The following is an 18,826-nucleotide window of genomic DNA, read 5'->3' on the forward strand; positions in this document are numbered from 1 at the left end:
CTGGTGCTTACTAAGTATGTGAAAACATACCCCACACTGCCAAGGAACACACTGGCACTTTATATATACACAGCAGAAGGTACAGGTCTTGATAAGAAAATACACTCTGTGTTCAGGTGCACCCACCACACCCTGCTCAGAACACCCCAGGTTGAGGACATAGGGAAGGGGACAACCATAAATAGAGAATAGAAGGGAAGGTGAAAGCTCTAAGGGGCAAACACAGGCAGGGAACACACTGCCGGGAGGAGACACAACCTCTTCTTCTCCAGGAGGGAGCAATATAGCAGCACAGGAGAACAGTAGCCATAACTAAGCCTGTGATGCCTGCACGAGGAACCTAACGCGGTAAGAGGACGGGGGTGGATACGGCGGGACAGGAGGGCGGGGAGAGCAGAGATGGCTTGCTTCCCTGCGGCAGAGCCAGGGCTCGTCAGTTTACATCCATGAACTCAGAGTTGGGTGGGGAACTGCAGCCAGGGGTTGCCGGGGGGTCAGATGAGCCAGTCTGGGGCTGCAGGCGACGCGCCACGTCCTGGCGTTGGTAGAAGAGGACATAGGCTGCCTTGGACTGCAGGGAGAGGATAGGAGTCAGCGTGCATTGGGGAGGGGGGTTGGGGGAAGGGGAGAAAGGAGGACAGAAGTCATACCTCAATCTGATTCTCAGTCACAGGCGAGACGCTGCTGTCATCAAAGTAGTGCCACTGGCCACTGTCCTTGTTGCAGGCAAATGTTGTGTCTGTAAGAGAGGGGGAGCTGTCGTCACTTACCCTCCTGCCCCTAAGAGGGGTCCAGGTTCACTCTCTCACTCCTCCCCCCCTGACGGCCTCGCCACTGGCTCACATATTGAGTCACCCACTGGGGACAGCCTGATCCCCCGGGGCATGCCCCTGCCACAGCCTGGCACATACAGTGTCCATCACGCAGGCCCCCATAATGGTTGGAAACGGCGATGAGATCGTATTTGTACAGCTCTGGGGCCGACTCGCTCTGCGGCTTGATGACGAACTCGGAGAAGTCCAGGTCTCTGTGGATGGGGAGAGGGTTAACATGGGTGCACCCCTCACCACTCCCTCCCTCCCCCCCAGCCAGCCTCCCCCGGCCCCGGACCGGATAGGAAACTCCACAAGGGTGTCCAGCTTCTCGCGGGAGAACTTGGTGTAGGAGAAGCGCTTCAGGTGGATAATGAGCGTCTCAGGCAGCATCCACAGGTCCAGCTTCTTGGTGGCCAGCTGGTGCTGCTTGCAGGAGGGGCAGTACCTACAGACAGAGCCTGAGTCAGTACACAGACACTTTCTGAGCACCTACCTCATGCTCTTTGTACCATGTGGCCTTCATGTCTGGTCCAGAGACGCTGCTCTTACTTCTACCGCCTGTTACTCTAGTTTGCTCTCTTCACATGTGAAAATCCTGTCATTCATTCATCAAGGACTTACTGATTGCCTTTTGTATTTGCTTCTGTACCAGTGTGTACTTTTGTTTGGTTTCTGGTCAATGAGACGCTAGTCTGTAGAGCCTGCCTCTGTCCCTCTAGTTTTCTCTCTTCCTATTTGATTCACTCAGTCATTCGCACGCTCACCAAGTATTTACCGCCTGCCTACTGCTGAATCTTTGGGCACTACTTGTTATGTCTTCTCCTTTTCTGCTCCATAGAGATGCTGCTCTTATTTTTGAGACTGGCTTTATCTTTTTGGTTCTCTCTTCATGTTTTGTTTGTTTATTCTGCAAGGATCTATTGAGCGTCTCCTGCACACCCCACACCATTATGATCAGTGAGAAGAGACACACAGTGAAAAGTCTTCACCCTCAAGGGGCTTACTCTAATGGAGAAGGCAAATAATGATGCAAAAGGAGATCTAGGACGTGACACCCAGTGGTGTCACTGAGTTAGAAAGTAATGCTCAGCTAGGGAGTAAAGAGCATGAGGAGGGAATGGAGAGCTGATGGCTGGGGGAGGAGTGGCTTTTAACAGGCTAGGAAGAGAAGGTCTCTCTGATAAGGTGACATGTGATGGGAGACCTGAGCAAAATGAAGGAGTTCCATATTACAGATAGCTGGAGCAAGAGCGCTCCTGAGAGAAGGAACAACCCGGGCAAAGGCTCTGAGGTGGGGATAGGCTCAGAGTGCTGGTGGCCAGTGGAGGGTTTGAATGAGTGGGGGAGAGGAGGTATATTTAGTGGTAACAGGGACCTGGACAGGTGGTCCCACTCAACTACACTCCCAAAGGCCCCATTCTGGTCCCTCACCAGGGGTTTTCCTTCTCCAGAGTTTCAACAGTGGTGAAGAGCTCAATGCACTCCTGCAGCCGCACCGGAGCCTTCTTCAGCACATACCCGACACAGTCATGCTTCACGTAGCCCTAGGTCAGGGGAGCGGATGGCCAGATGTGAGGACAGGTGGATAAAAGGGAGTGGGGGTAGAAGACACACACCGAGTGGTTAAGAGCACAGACTTTGAAGCTAGGAATCTGAGGCCCTGGGAGCTCTGTGGTCAAGGCTTGGAGGAGCTGGGGAAGGGATGTGTGAAGAGCTGAAGGGGCGCAAGCTGAAAGTGGCCCCCATCCCTGGGATCTTGTTTACCTCAGCCTCCACCTCGTCATAGTAACGTTTCTTCATCTCTGGCTCCCAGTCGATGGCAATGTACGGCTGGGCTGGGGGCGAGGGGAGGTGGTCATGGGCCCTGCTGCCAAGGAAACCCCCCTCCCGCCTCCCCAACCCTGGCTCACAGCTGAAGGAGACACCATGGGTATCCTCGTTGAAGGTTGAGCGGTCACTGGTCCCATTGGAATTCACGGTCTGCAGGGTGAACAGGTGCTTGCGCCGCGCCCTCTGTGGCCAGTGAGATGGGCCAGGGGAGTTGTCCACGGGGGCCCGGCTCCTGCCTGCAACTCCAGAGCTGGGCCCAGCCTGCTCTGGCCCAGGGTCTTGGGAGCTGCCCACAGCCACGTGTCCAGGCTTGGGGATGTTGTCCTTATCCTCCATGTCTGCTAGGACAGGAGAGGATGTCAGAGATGGGTCTGTGTGAGCCCCAGGGGGCCAAGCTGCAGCGCACATCCAGGTGGACCCTGTGTGGGTCAGACCTACCCCAGACCCCCCGACCCACTGACTCCCCTTCAGGCCATGGGACTGCTTGTACAGACCCTCATCCTTCCTCTTCCTCACCTTTCTCATCCCCATCATCCTCGTCATCTGAGTTGGGTCTGGTCACATAGCGTCTGTGGAAAGAGAGCAGAGGAGACTCTTGAGGAGGGGCACAAGGGCAGGGGGTGCAGACCCTGGGATTCTACTTTGCTTATGATGGGAGGCCACTGGTAAACCCACAACAGTTGTTAATGATGAGCCGCAAGGTCTCAGGAGATGACACAGAAACGCACGAAGAGGTGGCCTGACAATGTAGGACCTTGTGTGCCACAATTACGGAGTGTGGATCTGAAGTATGGTAAGCCCCTGATACATATACACACAGTCGCTGTCAGTTTCGGTTAGGGAAGGCCTCTGGGGAGCAGACCTGTAAGTGCACCATGAGGCAGAGGTGACGGCAGAGAGCGCATTGCTCTATGTGCCTCAGTAAGGACTCTGGATTTTAAGCACAATGAAAATCTATCAGTAAAAACACAAATCACCAAGTCTCTCTGAGGAGACAATTAAGTACAAGATGAAGCTGTTTGTATTTTGTCCGTTTTGTTCACCTCTGTTTCCCCAGTACCTAGGAGAGGCAGTGGTGAAGCCAGAGGTTTAGAGAAAGAAAAATCCTACAAGTTCGTCTCCGGCCATGTTAAGTTTGAGCTGTCTTCTGTACGTGGAAGGGAGGTAGCAACTAAGCAGCTAGACAGCCAGCTCTGAGTTCAGACCTCATCTTCCCCCTTCCCCCCCCGAAGGACAGACTCACGAGAGGCGGTACAGGAGGATGTGATACAGGGCATCCCAGGAGAGCCGGTCCCGGGGCACTGACACCAGCAGCGGGTGCCCAAAGAGCATGAGGCCATAGTAGGAGTTGTTGTAGTCCCGGGCTGGGGTGCGCTCCCGCAGGTAGATAGGAAGCACAACATCCTCTCTGGAGTTCTCGCCAATAGCAGACCTGCCTGACACCTCATATCTGTGGGGGTGGACATCCAGTCATGCCTGATCAGGACACCCAAGAGGAACTCTCAAACTCTGCCCTAGTTGCTCCACCCATTCACTTCTCACAGCCTGAAAATATTTTTAAAAGGGTCTGAAGAGTCACCCAGTGTTTTGTGCTTTGTACAGTGTTCCATGATTTACACAGCACTTTGTTTATGGGAGGTTTTATAAAGTACTTTGGTGTGATCAGAGCGCTGAGGGGGTTAACAAAAATTTTTAGTAACAAAGGGATTTAAAACCATTTTCTTTTTGGAAAACATTGCTTAGTTTACAAAGAACTTTTCCACTCATGAAGCACTATTTTAGTTACCCAAACATTTCAAATTTGTTCTGAATGCTTATGTATACAGAAAGCGTCTTAGTGTTCCCTATTTCAAAGATCACTTTTAGTTTCTGAGGACTGCAATATGAGTAAGGAGTGCAGGTCAGCATCTGGTACACAGGAGGCGGTCAGTGAGTGCTGAATAAAATAAAGAAGAAACAGGAGCCTCCCTCACATAACAAGAAAACACGCAAGGATGCCCTGTATGAGGATCTGTCGCCCCACCCCACTGACAGCGCCAAGCCCCCTGCCCTGCTAAGGCACACGGCCAAAGCCCTGTGAATCAGGCCAAGGAGGGGAGAGGGAAGGTGGTTAAGTGGAGGAGGCTCCTGAGGAACCCCCATCTCCCCTGGTCTGCTCACTTACATGAAGATATCATCTCGGTCCAAGATGCTGCTCAGAGACTCTTCCAGCTGGTAGATCTTATAGAAGCGGTGACTGAAGACATCGGCCACCATCATCTGGGAATGGGGTGCCGAGAGGGGGCTGGTCAGTCTGCCAGATCTCCCCAGGCCCTTCTGCCTCCCTGCCCCTAAACCCCACCCTCCCCCTGTCTGCAGAGCCTCACCCTTTCTGGCGAGACACCAGTGTGTTTGGCCAAAGCCACACACAGATCCGAGATCTTGCCTTTCTTGGGGACCACGAGGCGGTGCTGAGGGAGAAACGGTAGCCACAAAGGAGCAGAAGGGCGTGTGGTGAGTTAGTGCAGGAAGCCTTGAGGTACGGCAAAATAATCTAACAAACTCTGACTACATGTCCCTAATTCCGTCCCCATTTCCCCATACCTGTTCTGGCTTGCGGCGGGGGTCCATGGAGACAAAGAAGACCTCCATGACCCTCTTGTAGCTGACAGGCAGTGGGACACTGAGGTAGCAGAAGGGGTCAAAGGTCACAGACACGTTGCCACAACCGGGGCACACCAGCGTGGACTTGAAGAGGCCGTGAAAAGTGTCCACAATCACAGAATCGTTCCGCCGTTTGTGGTTCTGCCAGGCCTCCTGAGCGACCTCCTGTTGACAGTGGCACGGTAGGTGGCGGGGCTTGCCCAGGGCAGGGGGAAACCATGGTTGAGGGTGGATGAGCATGGAGTTAAAGTTAAGGTTGTGGCCACTGGTGAAGTCCAGAGGTAGAGTTACAGCTAGGGCTATCTGGAGTCTGTGTTCACTCAGGGCTGGGGGTTATTTTTGGGTAGGAGACTGGGTGAGGGTTAACTCTGGGTTGGGTGTGGGGGCAGATGTGGTGTTGGAGCCAAAGCTGGGACTGAGGTTGGAGCTGAGGTCAGGTCATCCCCGAGGTAGAGGCCTGAGTGACTTTAATGGGGCCCTTGGGGTGGGGGTCTTTCAGGAGCGCCTACTTGATCTGGTCGCCCAGCCGCATCGCACAGCTCCACATATTCCTTCTTCTTGACACGATTGAGGTCCTCATGCAGCCCATCCAGGAGGAACGACAGCAGCTCCTGCGAGTCATGTTGCTGGAAGCCCAGAAACTGGGACGCAAAGTGGCCGACCTTGGTCTGAGAAGATGGGCAAGGCCGTCAGTGCAAGAGGGAGTTAGGAGAGTCAAGAGAAGTGGTGGGGGCAGCGTAGGGGGCAGCCCAGGGCTGAGTCACACCTTGAACATATGGGGCACGATGGAGCGGTGGTGGCCAGACCATGCCTGCTTCACCAGGTCCGCATAGGCCTCTGCGATCTCACCCTTCATGCCCAGTGGGTTGCAGAAGTTGAGCTCCTCCAGGTAGCGGTTTTTGAGGAAGTACTCGGTGAGCTGTGGCACATTGCTGAGGCACTGTCAGGGGCAGGTGAATGAGACAGAGAAGAGGAGAGAGGGTGATCAAGGTGAGGACGGAGAAAAGGCAGCGAGGAGGAGGGGGGAACAAAGAGAGAAGGAGCAGGGGGATGGGGGAGAGAAGACAGCAGCATTTCAGGAGAAGGAAGAATGTGGCAACCAAGGACAGAAGAAAAGGGAAAGCAGGAGGTGAGCAAAGGAGAAGGTACTGATGTTTCAAGAAGGAACATGGGCGTGTCAAGTCGGACTTATGGGGCCCTAGCTTCCAAGTGACCCCTTGCCCTGCAGAACCCCCTAGCCCTGTCCCCAATCCCCCTTGCTTGAAGCCCACCCCTGTGGCTGTGCCAGACGTAGCCCTAAGGGCCCAACCTGCAGGGCCGAGTTCATGAAGCACGTGTTGCCCAGGTTGGTGAGACCACAGATGCCTGGCTGGCCCTGGAAGTTCTTATCCTCCTCCGATGCACTTTTCCTGGGGTGGATGAGAAACTCGATCAGCTGAGGGCCTACTACATGTGGGTGAAATGAGCTCATGGGCTCAGTTGCTGTGCCAACTGTGAGACCCCACTCTGGACCAGACTCCCTAACGGCTTACGTGGCGTGCGGCTGCGCACTGGGCCAAGTGCCATCCTTGTTTCGGGTCTCCATGATGATCAGCTGGGTTGGAGGAAGAGAAAGAAAAGTAAGAAAGGCATTCACGGAGGGCCCCTGGGCACCTAGCCCTCACATCCCCCACCCTGAGCACGGTCGGTGAGCAGAAAAGACCCCCACCCTCACCTGCCCAGTCTTGAGGGCGGCGTCGAACACCGTGACGCGTGTGTTGCACAATCTCTCAAAAGAGCCCTTCGCGTTCTTGATCCACAGCCGTGCCTCTTCCTGGGGGCTCACCAGAAACTGCTCTCGAGCAGTACGCAAAACTAGGTCTGTACAGGGTGATGGAGCACACTCAAGGTCTTCCTGGGACCCTGAATGACTGACCCATCTCAGCATCAGACCCCTGACTCATCCCCACGGACTTTGCACACTTGGTCAATACCTTGTGTCCCTGATCAATCTCCAAATGACTGATCCACTCTCAGGACTTGAGAGCCCCAGCAAATATCCTCTGCCACAGCAGCTAAGCCACTGGAATGCAGCTCACATGCCCTCGGGACTCTAGGGGACCCCCACAGGGCCTCTGCCCAACTTGACCAACACCTTATTGGGTCCTCCAAGTCTGACCAGTGCGTTCTCAGTCTGCCACAGCCTAACCTCGTCCATTCTTAGGTCACCGAGCTGGGACGCCAACTCATTCCATGACCCTTAGACTCACCAATAGAAGCTGTGTGGCTGAATTGAGCAGTGAAGGGTGTGTCCATATCACTGTGCTGGACAAGCAGCAGTTCTACTGGGTATACTTCGACCTTCTGGATGCCGGGCAGCTCCACGACCTGGAAGGGTGCATACACAAGTGTACCCACACACAGACGCAGGCACAACCACCTGAGATCCGAGGAGTGAACACACATGGTGTACCCACACACAGACACATGCACAAGGATCTGCAAGGGGAGCACACACATGTGAACATACCAAGACACCTGTATGATGACCTATGAGGGGAGAGGAGAGCACACACAGGTGTATATACACAGCATACATGGAGACACACGTACACACAAGTCTGGACCCATCCTGGGCCTACAAGGCCTTCCCCCTACCCCAGCCCCCAGCACCCTCCCGACCCACTATACCTTGCGCTCAATTGGCGGCTGGCCATGCTCTAGACCATACCAGCTGACCAGGTAATGCCAAGCAGCCTCTGGGAGCAGCACATAATCCTCACCTTCCACCAGTCCCTTCTTGAGGCGCCAGTTTACCTGGTCTGCAGGGGGCGGGGGGAGGTGGCAGAGGAAGAATCAGGGGAGGAAAGTGATGAGCCACTCTGGCCATCTCACCAATGACCTAGCACAGAGAAGGGGCTTATGATCATCTGTGGGGACAAGAACTCCAGGGCTAGGCTGATGTGGGAAGGCAGAGGCCTGGTACCTTCAAAGAGCTTAGCATTGTTGATGCAGCCAGGGAAGGTGCTAGAGTCCTGGTCTCCTCCCTGCACGTACAATTCCCACTGTTTGTACCAGTGCTGCTCCACGAGGAACCTGGACCAGACAGGCAACAAGGGTATCTCATGGTTATCTGGGGGTTAGTGGTACCACTTCCCATGGTCATTAGACGAAAAGTATCAACACACTGTAAATCAAGATGTCAAGTTTCATGGACACCTAAAACTAATACAATGTTACATGTCAATTACATCTCAATAAAAAAAGAGAAATTCCTCCCAGAATTCAACATTAAAAAAAGTTTCAGCATCATATAAAAATAAATTAGAAGCAAAATTTATTCAGTGAAACTCAGATTTGGATAAATTACCTAACTTCTCAGGATACTAAAAGAGATTTGATTAAAAATAGAAAATGTGCTCAATAACAGCAAAAAACAAAGAAAAAACCCACACCCATAGTGCTGGGAAACATGAGGTTTTATTACAGAATAAATAATAATTAGGCTCAAAATATCTGTTATTTGCAGCTAATGCTATAAGGCTTTAGCCGTTTGTTAAGTGTGCAGTGTTTGTAAAGGATGTATAATTGGAGGCAAAAATCTTCAGCTAAGAAATGGATTATTAAATTCTGAAAATCTCAGAAGCTGAAAAGAACTCAAAATGCTAAAAGAATCATAACGCTTTCCTTCATTGCACATTGCCATTTTTCACCATTTTTGTATTTAGGATTTATTTCGGCTTTATAATAAATTTCTGAGCTTATGGTGACTAGCTCGCTCTTTTTTAAAAAAAATTGTGGTAAAAAAACACATATAAAATTTACCATCGGAACCATTTTTAAGCGTACAGCTCGACCAGCTCTCTTCCAAAGGAGAAACTTTTATATGCACTACTAGGACAAACACTTAAGACTATTGAAATCTGCCTTTGTAAAATGTCATGAGAAATTCTCAAATCTGGAAAACCCTTGACATATAGTAAGTGCTAAATGAATGTCAGCTGTTCTGGTTCTGATCCCAGGGCTCAGACATAAAAGTTCACGTACACACAGACACAGACACACAAGCCGTCCTCCCCCCACACACAAACCTGCTCTGCTATGGAGTTTTTGACACATAAAAGGCTGTGCAAATACTTAACAGCCTCAAATAAATACTTGTTTAAAAATTACCAAATTGATGAAAAATATGTAACATTGTATCGGTTACTTTTCCAGCAGTTTAACCCTATATACAGGATTCTTTAAAATGGCAACTTTCCTTTGTTCATAAAGGAACAGAGAGGGGCCAGCCTGGTGGCACAAGTGGGTAAGTGCACGCGTTCCGCTGCAGCAGCCTGGGGTTCACTGGTTCGGATCCCGGGTGCACACCGACGCACTGCTTGGCAAGCCATGCTGTGACGGCGTTCCATATAAAGTGGAGGAAGATGGGCATGGATGTTAGCCCAGGGCCAGTCTTCCTCAGCAAAAAAAGAGGAGGATTGGCAGATGTTAGCACAGGGCTAATCTCCTCACAAAAAAAAAAAAAAGGATCAGAGAGGTGGGGAGATGGAAGGATAGAAAAACTCTGAATAGTCACAAGTCACCTGAATAGGCAAACGTTTCTATGGGGTTTTGTGGCTGCACTGACCCCCACAGACCCTGCACTTCAGTCATGCCAGGGACACACACCCTTCCCGCCCTGGTGGCTCATGCCACAGGCTTCCTTATCACTCATCTAGAAGACCCCATCACCGACCCTATCCTCCACCACATACACCTTCACCCCCACCTTCAAGGCTTTAAAACTGCCTCCACTGACTGTCTGAGGTTAATTTATTCAGTAAAGCAAATTTATCATTAATGGGACCTTCAATGAAAAGGGAGGCACTGCTCAACTTTTTTTTTTTTTTAATAATTTTATTTTTTTTTCCCCCAACTATCTTTTGCGCAGTAGATGGTTGTATGTCATAGGTACACATCCTTCTAGTTGCTGTATGTGGGACGCGGCCTCAGCATGGCCGGAGAAGCGGTGTGCCGGTGCGCGCCCGGGGTCCGAACCCGGGCCGCCCGCAGCAGAGCGCGTGCACTCAACCACTAAGCCACAGGGCCGGCCCCTCAACTTTTTTTTTAAAGCTGATTTTTACGGAAAATTAACATTAAAATCACTTTTTATAGTGGTAAGCAAAACCTCCAAATCTGGCTACAACCTGAATTTCTAAAGGCCTCATAGAAAACTAAAGTTTTACACAAATTTTCACAAAATATTACTACCATATTTCTTCAATTCAAAGACATTAAAAAACTTTGGGGGGCCGGCCTGGTTGCATCGTAGTTAGGTTCACGTGCTGCACTGCGGCAGCCCGGGGTTCGCAGGTTCGGATCCCGGACACACACCAACGCACAGCTTATCAGGCCATGCTGTGGCGGCATTCCATATAAAGTAGAGGAAGATGGGCACGGATATTAGCCCAGGGCCGATCTTCCTCAGCAAAAAGAGGAGATGTTGGCTCAGGGCTAATCTTCCCCACACACAAAAAAAAAATTAACATCTCTGAAATCAGAATGTCTCATAATCTGTCAGCCCAGGTGGCAGTCATGACAGAGTTGTCACTGTCTGAACAAAAAGCATCCATACTGTTATATTTACTCTTAGGTATTCAATTTTTTGGGGTGCTATCATAAATGGTATCTTTTAAAATTTAATTTTCTAATTTCTTGCTGCTAGTGTATAGAAATACAATTGATCTGCTAAAGTCACTTATGTTTATTTGTGCTTCCTCAAATTTGTTAAAATGATATGAAATATGTGCTTATGGAAAAAACTTATTAAACAATATTTTCTGTCCTCTAGTTTTATCGTGTGTCTGGAGAAAAGAAAACTGGTTAAGATAATAATTTACATAACTGGTTAATTATACTAGGTACAATAATTACAGAGAAATAGAAATATGGATATAAGTTGAGATATGACTTCCTACCTGTTTATTACAAGGTTGTTAGTTTATTCAGATGGTAAATGTAACATACAGTAACATACATTGTTCTACTAAATTTGTTATTTATGTATCTGTATAAGCCTAAATACATACATATAAAGACATATTTATAAATCCTTTACTGTAAATTGTTACATGAATAATGTACCAAAGGAGAAAAATTAGAATTTGGGCCTTTTTCTGTAAAATGACCACATTAATTTCTGCCCAGATTAGAAGTTCCTTTTTTGTCACCAAATTAACTCTTGGTGCTTTTTGACATCCTCTTAATCCATTTAAAAAAATATCTTAACTCACTTTTGAACAGATTCCTCCTTTAAAAAAGTTAAGCTCCTAATAATCTGTTTATCACTGTCTTTTTACAAAGTTTATTATAAATACTTCTTGTCTTCAACTTACATCTTGTCTCTTTTAACAATTATTCTTGATTTGTCTTTCCCGAATTCAGAATAATAACACTGTTAAAATGTTCTTTTATGCCTAAAGTGTCTCTGGGAAATAATACCAAGATTTGTTCCTTCGTTTTATAAAAGGAATGACAATAGGCATAATCAGGTTTATCTAAAAGTCTCCAAATTTTAATTAACTTAAAATGTTTATGAAAGCTGTTTCATTTTTCAAACTTAACATTAAAAAAAATAGACAAATCAAAAAGTTTATCTTCCTAGGTTAATTATAGTGAATGATATATAATTAGATATACTAACATAAATATCTTTCAATAACTGCATACTTTTCAAGCTAAAAAGCATACTCATATTCAAGCAACAAAAACTGGTACAATAACTGTATACCAGAAGATTCCCCCCTATGATTCTAGATCCACAAACTTTTTCCCTCTTGGTTCATGAAAAGTCTGAACAAGCACTAGGAGTACGGACTCAATTACAAGAGAGTTATCAAAGGCCTATTGTTTATTTCAGTCTTTCATTAGATCCAGTAGCCAAGGCATATCTACCTTGTGTGAGGGCTAGAGCAGCAATCGCCAACCAAAGGTGAAAATTTCAGTTGATTTAGTTCTAGGGTCTTCATTAAACTTAATGGTTCCCCAAGCTGTGCAGATTTCTCTGTTGGCAGAAAACCCTGAACACTTCTAGGCTAGTCCTTAACCTTCAATGAAACGTTGTTGCTTTCCCTTCACACATCAGTACCCATTGCTGCAACACTGAACTCTGGCCATCTGCCTTCCTTTACCTGAACAAAGAACCCCTTGCTTGCTTACCTCCAATAGGGAACTATCCACACCCTGCACAGACCTTCTAGAGACTCCCTCGGCTATCCCTGATTTAATTCTGCTTGTAGATGGTTCATCCTCAAAAAGAAAAACTAAAATTTGCTATGGAAGCTATACTATCATAGATTTGAATTTACTCTTTTTTTTGTGTGTGAGGAAGATCAGCCCTGAGCTAACATCTATTGCCAATCCTCCTCCTTTTTTTCTTTTTCGCCAAAGCCCCAGTAGATAGTTGTATGTCATAGCTGCACATCCTCCTAGTTGCTGTATGTGGGACGCGGCCTCAGCATGGCCGGAGAAGCGGCCCATTGGTGCGCGCCCGGGATCCGAACCCGGGCTTCCAGAGCACGCACACTTAACCGCTAAGCCACGGGGCTGGCCCCGAATTTACTCTTAAAATACAAGCTTTGGGCCGGCCCCGTGGCTTAGCGGTTAGGTGCGCGCGCTCTGCTGCTGGCGGCCCGGGTTCGCATCCCGGGCGCGCACCGACACACCGCTTCTCCGGCCATGCTGAGGCCGCGTCCCACGTACAGCAACTAGAGGGATGTGCAACTATGACATACAGCTGTCTACTGGGGCTTTGGGGGAAATAAATAAATAAAAATTATAAAAAAAAAAAAAATACAAGCTTCTCCTAGAAATTAAATCAGTTCAGATGGCCAAATTACTTAATTGCCTTCACCCAGATCTGTCCACTGACAAGAGATAGAAGGTGCAAATATTAATATTAGGTATATGATTTGGGGTTAGTCCATGACTTCGAAATGCTTTATAAACACAAATTTCCTGACCACTGCAGCAAACTCCTATAAAACGGACAGCAAATTAAAGAACCTTGAGATGCTTTGCTCTTACCTAAATAGATAAGTATTAAAAAAAATAGAGTTAATGGGCCGGCCCCGTGGCTTAGCGGTTAAGCGCGCGCGCTCCGCTGCTGGCGGCCTGGGGTTCGGATCCCGGGCGTGCACCGACGCACCACTTCTCCGGCCATGCTGAGGCCACGTCCCACATACAGCAACCAGAAGGATGTGCAGCTATGACATACAACTATGTACTGGGGCTTTGGGGGAAAAATAAATAAATAAAATTATTAAAAAAAAAAAATAGAGTTAAGCAACGATGTTTCAGGATATTACCCAGAATAGCAGAAATAAACTGGCTTCAATACTGAACCAACATCAATGGGGTAATTTTTTTTATTGACAGAACATAATTTTTTTATTCACATAACATAAAATTAACCATTTTAAAAGTGAACAAGTCAATGGCATTTAGTACATTCACAATGTTGAGCAACCACCACCTCTATCTAGTTCCAAAACATTTTCAACACCCCAAAAGGAAACCTGGGACCAGTGGGGTAATTTTAAAGGGTATTGTCGTCACAAGGCTGTAGAGGGAACCAAAGCTCCCAGGCCCTTCTGAACACCTCCAAATTGGCTATAAAAACCTTCTGGTTATTGTTGTTTATTCTCAGGATGGACTGAGGCTTTTCCTTGCTGGAGAGCTACAGCCTAAGGGTAAAAAAAAAAAAAAAATTGCTTGGTTTCGTATTCCCGATTTGGGGAATCTCAACTTGTCTCTCCAGTAACAGGAATAGATATTTCACTAGTACCTGATGAAAGAACTCTGTAAAATGAGCAAATCGCACTTCTAAAGGCCCTCAGGTGAGAGCATGCGCGAGGCGCGTGAGGAACAGCAAGACTCCAATATGGCCGGATGGAGAGAGTGAGGGTAATCAGAGCGATCTGAGAAGAAATCACAGCCGGGCACCAGCCTTGCAATGGTAAAGCCTCACTAGTCACTTTAAGAATTTTAGCATTAACACTGCATGAAATGGGAAGCTGTTAAAACGTTTCGAGGAACGGATGGACATAAATTATGTTTTTAAAAGAATTACTGTGTGCAGAAAGAGGAAAGTGGTACCTCTATAGTGGAGAAACCGGGCAGATACCACCTTCACCAAGAGATCAAGACTAACGTCACCAATGACATCATGTGGATACCATGTACCACCTGATTATGAAGCGAAGGGCACACGGTATGCATCCAGCATGATTTCATATGTATCCTCCACAAAATGAAAGCTTAGACCACAAATACTACTTAGGGATGCATGCAGTGGTGGAAAAACGTTAACGAAGTTAAAAATTCAGGATCATAGTTTCCCGTGGCGCAGGGATGGGGATTTTCACCTGGGAGGGGCAGAGAAGGATTTCCTAAGGTAATGGTCTGAATTTTAACCTGGGTAGTGTACTCACAAATTTTTGTTTTACTATTCTTTAATTTTTTTTACCTTGAAATAGACTCAGAAAAATTGCAAAATAATACAACGAATTTCCATATGCCCTTCATCCAAATTCCCCAAATTTAACATTTAACCCATTTGCTCCATCGTTGTTTCTTTAAATACTTTTTTTTTTTTTTTGGTGAGGAAGACTGGCCCTGAGCTAACATCCGTTGCCAACCCTCCCCTTATTTGCTGAGGAAGGTTAGTCCTGAGCCAACATCTGTGCCCATCTTCCTCTATTTTGTATATGGGATGCCACCACAACATGGCTCGATGAGCGGTACGGAGGTCCGCATCCGGGATCCGAACCTGCGAACCCCGGGCCGCCGAAGCAGAGCGCGCGAACTTAACCACTACGCCACCACCGGGCCCGCCCCCTCAATACATTTTTATATATGCTCTTTTTTTTCAAGCATTTGAGAGTAAGCTGCTTACACGATGGCTCTTTACTCCTAAATATTGCAGCATGTATTTCCAAAAAAAACAAAGATATTCTTTCATAACCACAATACAATTATCAAAAGCAAGAAATTAGCAGTATTAATATCTAATCTACAGACCTTAGTCAAATTTTACCAATTTTCTCATTAATATCTTTTATAGTAAAAGAGAGAAAATTAATTTTATGAGAAAAAAACCTGACTTTTAAATAATTTATTTTTTCTCCTCCGGGATCCAATCTAGGATCACACGTTGCATTTAGTTATCATGACTCGTTAAATCCCATTAATTCCTTCAGTCTGGAACAGTTCTTCATCCTTTGTCTTTCACGACCTTGAAATTTTTGAAGAGCAAAGGCCGTTTATTTTTATGGAATGTCCATCAATCTGCGCTACGTAAACGTTTTCTATCATCTTTTTAGGTCTCACGAATTTCACAATTTAAAAAACGGGATGCAACTTAGCGAGAAATAAAATGAACCCATAAACAGTTCATTTCAAGCACTGGTTAGCAAAGAAATCAGTAGAACAAGCCGATTTATCAAGATAGGCATGGACTTTTTTTTTTAATTACTATTTTTTCCTGATTACAAAAACAAAACAGTACCAAAACAGAAAACAAACGTAACATCGAAGGCCCCTCCCATGCCAATCACCTGCACTTTCTCCTGTCCCGGGAAGAAGGCCTCGGCCAGAGGCAAAAACCTCACCGCGTCACAAACTTTGCTCATTCGCAGGCGCCATTTTCTGCTTCAGACACCACCTCCCCTCTGCAGTCTCTCCTCCGGCTCAGGACACGCCCCTCGGACCACGTCACAAGCCTCGTTCCCAGGCGCCAGCTCCCTCCTCCTGCCCACAGCCATAAGGCTCAGATCCCGCTCTTCTGCCTGACGTCACCCGCCCGGCCTCTCTCAGGCGCCGCGGGGTGCCCGGCACCGCCCCCGTTTCGCCACACAGACCCCGCCCCCGGGCTCTGTTGCAGAGACCGCCTCCTTCCCAGGTTCCGAGTTCCAACACAGGCCTGGCCCCACCCCCAGGGCCGTTCTTCTCAGGCCCTGCCCCCTGCCTTTCCACAACAAACCACATCTTGTTCTCAGGCGTCAGGCTCCACCACACAGGCCCCGCCTCTTTCCCAGAGGAGGCGATCCACTCACAGGCACTTCCCCGCCCCTCTCGTCCTCCGTCCCACAGGCCAGTGCCCCCGCCCCCACGGCGATTCTCCTGCGGACCACGGCCGCCCCGTAGCCGACGCCCCCACCGTCTGCTCAGCCGAGGCTCCGCTCGCCGCCCTGCCTCACCAGCTTTCGCCGGTCCGCAGTGGACGCTCTCGCCCACTCTCGCTGTTTTTGATCTGGCGCCGCTGGCTCTCCAGGCCCGGCATGGCTTCGCGCTGTGGCTCTCGGTCCTCGGCCGCATCCGCAGCCGCCGGATCCGCTGCGACTGCCGCCATGGCCGTTCACCCTCTTCTCACAACCGCCGCAGCTGGTGATGGGAAGAGGCCCCTCAATTGCCACTTCCGGATTCTGGTCCCGGAAGCGGAAACAGAGCCCCCCAAACGCCGGGGGGCTACTTCCATCTTGGAAATGGACCCCACGCTTGGACGCGTGGAAGGGCTAGGCAGGCGTCGGGCTGTGGGCGGTGATCTCTGCGACCAATAGGCGGGGTAAAACCTCCAGTTGGGAACTAAGAAAGACAAAGGTACCCTGTGGGATTCTCACGCCATGTTGAGCCAGGGCAGACGGTAATGTGGAAGGTGGAGGCAGAGGTCCCCGAGGTGGACGAAGACATATTCAGGAGTGCTCAGGGACACACACACACAGGTTCTGGTTTTACGGGTCCCATGCTCTGTTGGGGGCCTCTACCCTGGGAGCAGCGTCTTTGTTAGCCTGACCAGAATGCCTTTCTTTCATTGCACTACCCTTCTGATCCATCAAAACCCAATGCGAAAAAGGTCACCACCTCTAAAGCGCCACCCAGGGCTGCGGGCCGCTTCCCTGCCTGCCCAGATTTATTCTCTAGACAAACGTGTTGAAGGCAAGTTAGCCCTAGGCCCTGTGTATTTGTTGGAGTTACAGCAATAACTAATAATAGTGGGCCCTGCTTAAGTGCTTTATTGCATGTAAATAGTAGCCTTAGGCAGCAGATAATATCACTGTGGTCCATGGGCAACAATGAGGCAAGCTGAGGTCCAGAAACATTAATTCACTTTGCTCCAGCTAGTAAGTGGCTGAGCTGTGGTTCGAACTCAGGAATTCCAGTTCTAGAGCTGTGATCTTAAACACCAGGCCAAGGATTCTCAAACTGTAGTCCTAGGCTTTCTACTGGTTCAGGAGACCCTCTAAGGGGGTTTACAAAGTCAAAACTATTTTCACAATACTTTTCCATTGCCATTCTTTCTTGCATGTGCGGTGAAATTTTCCAGGGGCTACATGACATAAGCAAAAGCTCTTTGGATGTCCTCAATTTTTAAGAATATAAAGGGATCCTGAGACCGTTTGAGAACTATTGCACTAGGCCAGGGTTTCTCAACCAAGACAACATTGATATTTCTGTTGTGGGAAGCATTGTAGGATGTTTAGCTGCATCCCTGGCCTCTACCCACAAGACACCAGTAGCACCTCCCAGTTGGGACAACCAAAAGTGTCTCTAGACATTGCCAAATATCCCCTAGTGGTGGTGGTGGTGGGGATTCTCCCGTTGAGAACCACTGCAGTAGGCTATGCCATCCTTTTCTCTTCTAGGGCTCCCAGCCCTGCCTGTTGGTGATAATGTCATTTCCCTCTCTGGCTCCCTGCATCTACCTGCCTATTGGCTGTCCTCACCTGACCGTCACACAAATTCCCCAAGACAGGTTCATGATTCCGGATCCGTTACAGTGACTTCCTTCACTGTCACCACCCATTCCCACAGGCAAGAACACACCTTGCCTTTCCATGCCTCTAGGCCCATGCACACAGGTCCCTGGGCCTTGAGTGTCCAGAATACCCTCTCCCTGCACAATCTAACACCCCCCACACACACATACACCCATACACACAATCTCATAATTTACCTCTATTTTCAGTTAACCTCCACGGGGCAAAGATCGTGTCTTTATTACTGTGATGCCAGCCCCCAAAGCCTCAGCTATCCTCACACCTGAGGCCAAGTTCCAGGCTGCACCATTTAACCTCTGGATTCTCACAAACCATTGCATCCTTCCCAGCATCACCTTACCCATGCCCATGGTTTCCATTACTTCCTAGACACCAATGATCCAAACCTCCAGTTCCATCGATGGCCCAACTCCTCAATTTGATCCATGTATTAAAGGATTCCCCTACCTACTCAGTGATCCAAAATCTACCCTCCTCTCATATTCCCTCTCCAACTGGCCCAACTCATGGTGTCCTGGTCAGACATATAGTGGTCATACTGGATCTCTCTGCCTCATCTCCCCACCTCCTGGTTTTATTGGGCCTTCCAAGTGTCTTTCAAACAACCTCTCCACACTCACCTATCTCTACCCTCTATCTGGCTTCCTCATATTCTTGGGTAAATCTAACTCCTCTCTCTGCTTCTGAGCCCCTCTATTCGGCCTGCCCTACCTGCTTCAACTCAATGTTCCACTGTTGCGT

General features: G+C 48.6%; 2 protein-coding genes across 10 annotated transcripts in view; one reads left to right on the forward strand and one right to left on the reverse strand.

The window, feature by feature from the left end:
• Positions 1 to 18,826, forward strand: part of LOC101398697 (uncharacterized) — a 727,039-nt gene that overhangs the window by 51,338 nt on the left and 656,875 nt on the right.
• USP11 (ubiquitin specific peptidase 11) lies at positions 38 to 18,157 on the reverse strand. 9 transcript variants are annotated; one of them, XM_087427190.1, is made up of 23 exons: positions 16,508 to 16,626; positions 15,866 to 16,058; positions 13,930 to 13,993; positions 8,254 to 8,363; positions 7,959 to 8,169; positions 7,538 to 7,655; positions 7,003 to 7,148; positions 6,821 to 6,882; positions 6,598 to 6,697; positions 6,055 to 6,228; positions 5,798 to 5,956; positions 5,229 to 5,453; positions 5,012 to 5,095; positions 4,810 to 4,904; positions 3,889 to 4,095; positions 3,162 to 3,214; positions 2,726 to 2,983; positions 2,580 to 2,650; positions 2,247 to 2,359; positions 1,111 to 1,260; positions 912 to 1,027; positions 651 to 739; positions 38 to 571 (listed from the first exon to the last, which is right to left on the reverse strand). In XM_087427190.1, exons 6-23 carry the CDS (start codon positions 7,581 to 7,583, stop codon positions 434 to 436), a joined length of 2,286 nt encoding a protein of 761 aa, XP_087283316.1. In that variant the 5' UTR covers positions 7,584 to 7,655; positions 7,959 to 8,169; positions 8,254 to 8,363; positions 13,930 to 13,993; positions 15,866 to 16,058; positions 16,508 to 16,626; the 3' UTR covers positions 38 to 433. The 9 variants fall into 9 exon arrangements, with proteins under 9 accessions (XP_087283316.1, XP_087283317.1, XP_087283315.1 ...); XM_087427191.1 differs by lacking the exon at positions 15,866 to 16,058 and having other exon boundaries at positions 16,508 to 16,648; XM_087427189.1 differs by lacking the exon at positions 13,930 to 13,993.

The sequence above is a fragment of the Ceratotherium simum genome, chromosome X (genome assembly GCF_057802395.1).
Source record: "Ceratotherium simum simum isolate JZ-2026a chromosome X, ASM5780239v1, whole genome shotgun sequence".
Lineage (NCBI taxonomy): Eukaryota > Metazoa > Chordata > Mammalia > Perissodactyla > Rhinocerotidae > Ceratotherium > Ceratotherium simum.

Bases quoted from the DNA above. Each gene is read 5' to 3' on its own strand.
- USP11 (XM_014791019.2), bottom strand. From the start codon at position 16,659: ATGGCGGCAGTCGCAGCGGATCCGGCGGCTGCGGATGCGGCCGAGGAC. The intron at 6,698-6,820 runs GTAAGCCGTTAG...CATCCACCCCAG, and splicing joins AGTGCGCAGCCGCACGCCAC to GAAAAGTGCATCGGAGGAGG. The intron at 6,229-6,597 runs GTTGGGCCCTTA...TGCCCCTGACAG, and splicing joins TCATGAACTCGGCCCTGCAG to TGCCTCAGCAATGTGCCACA.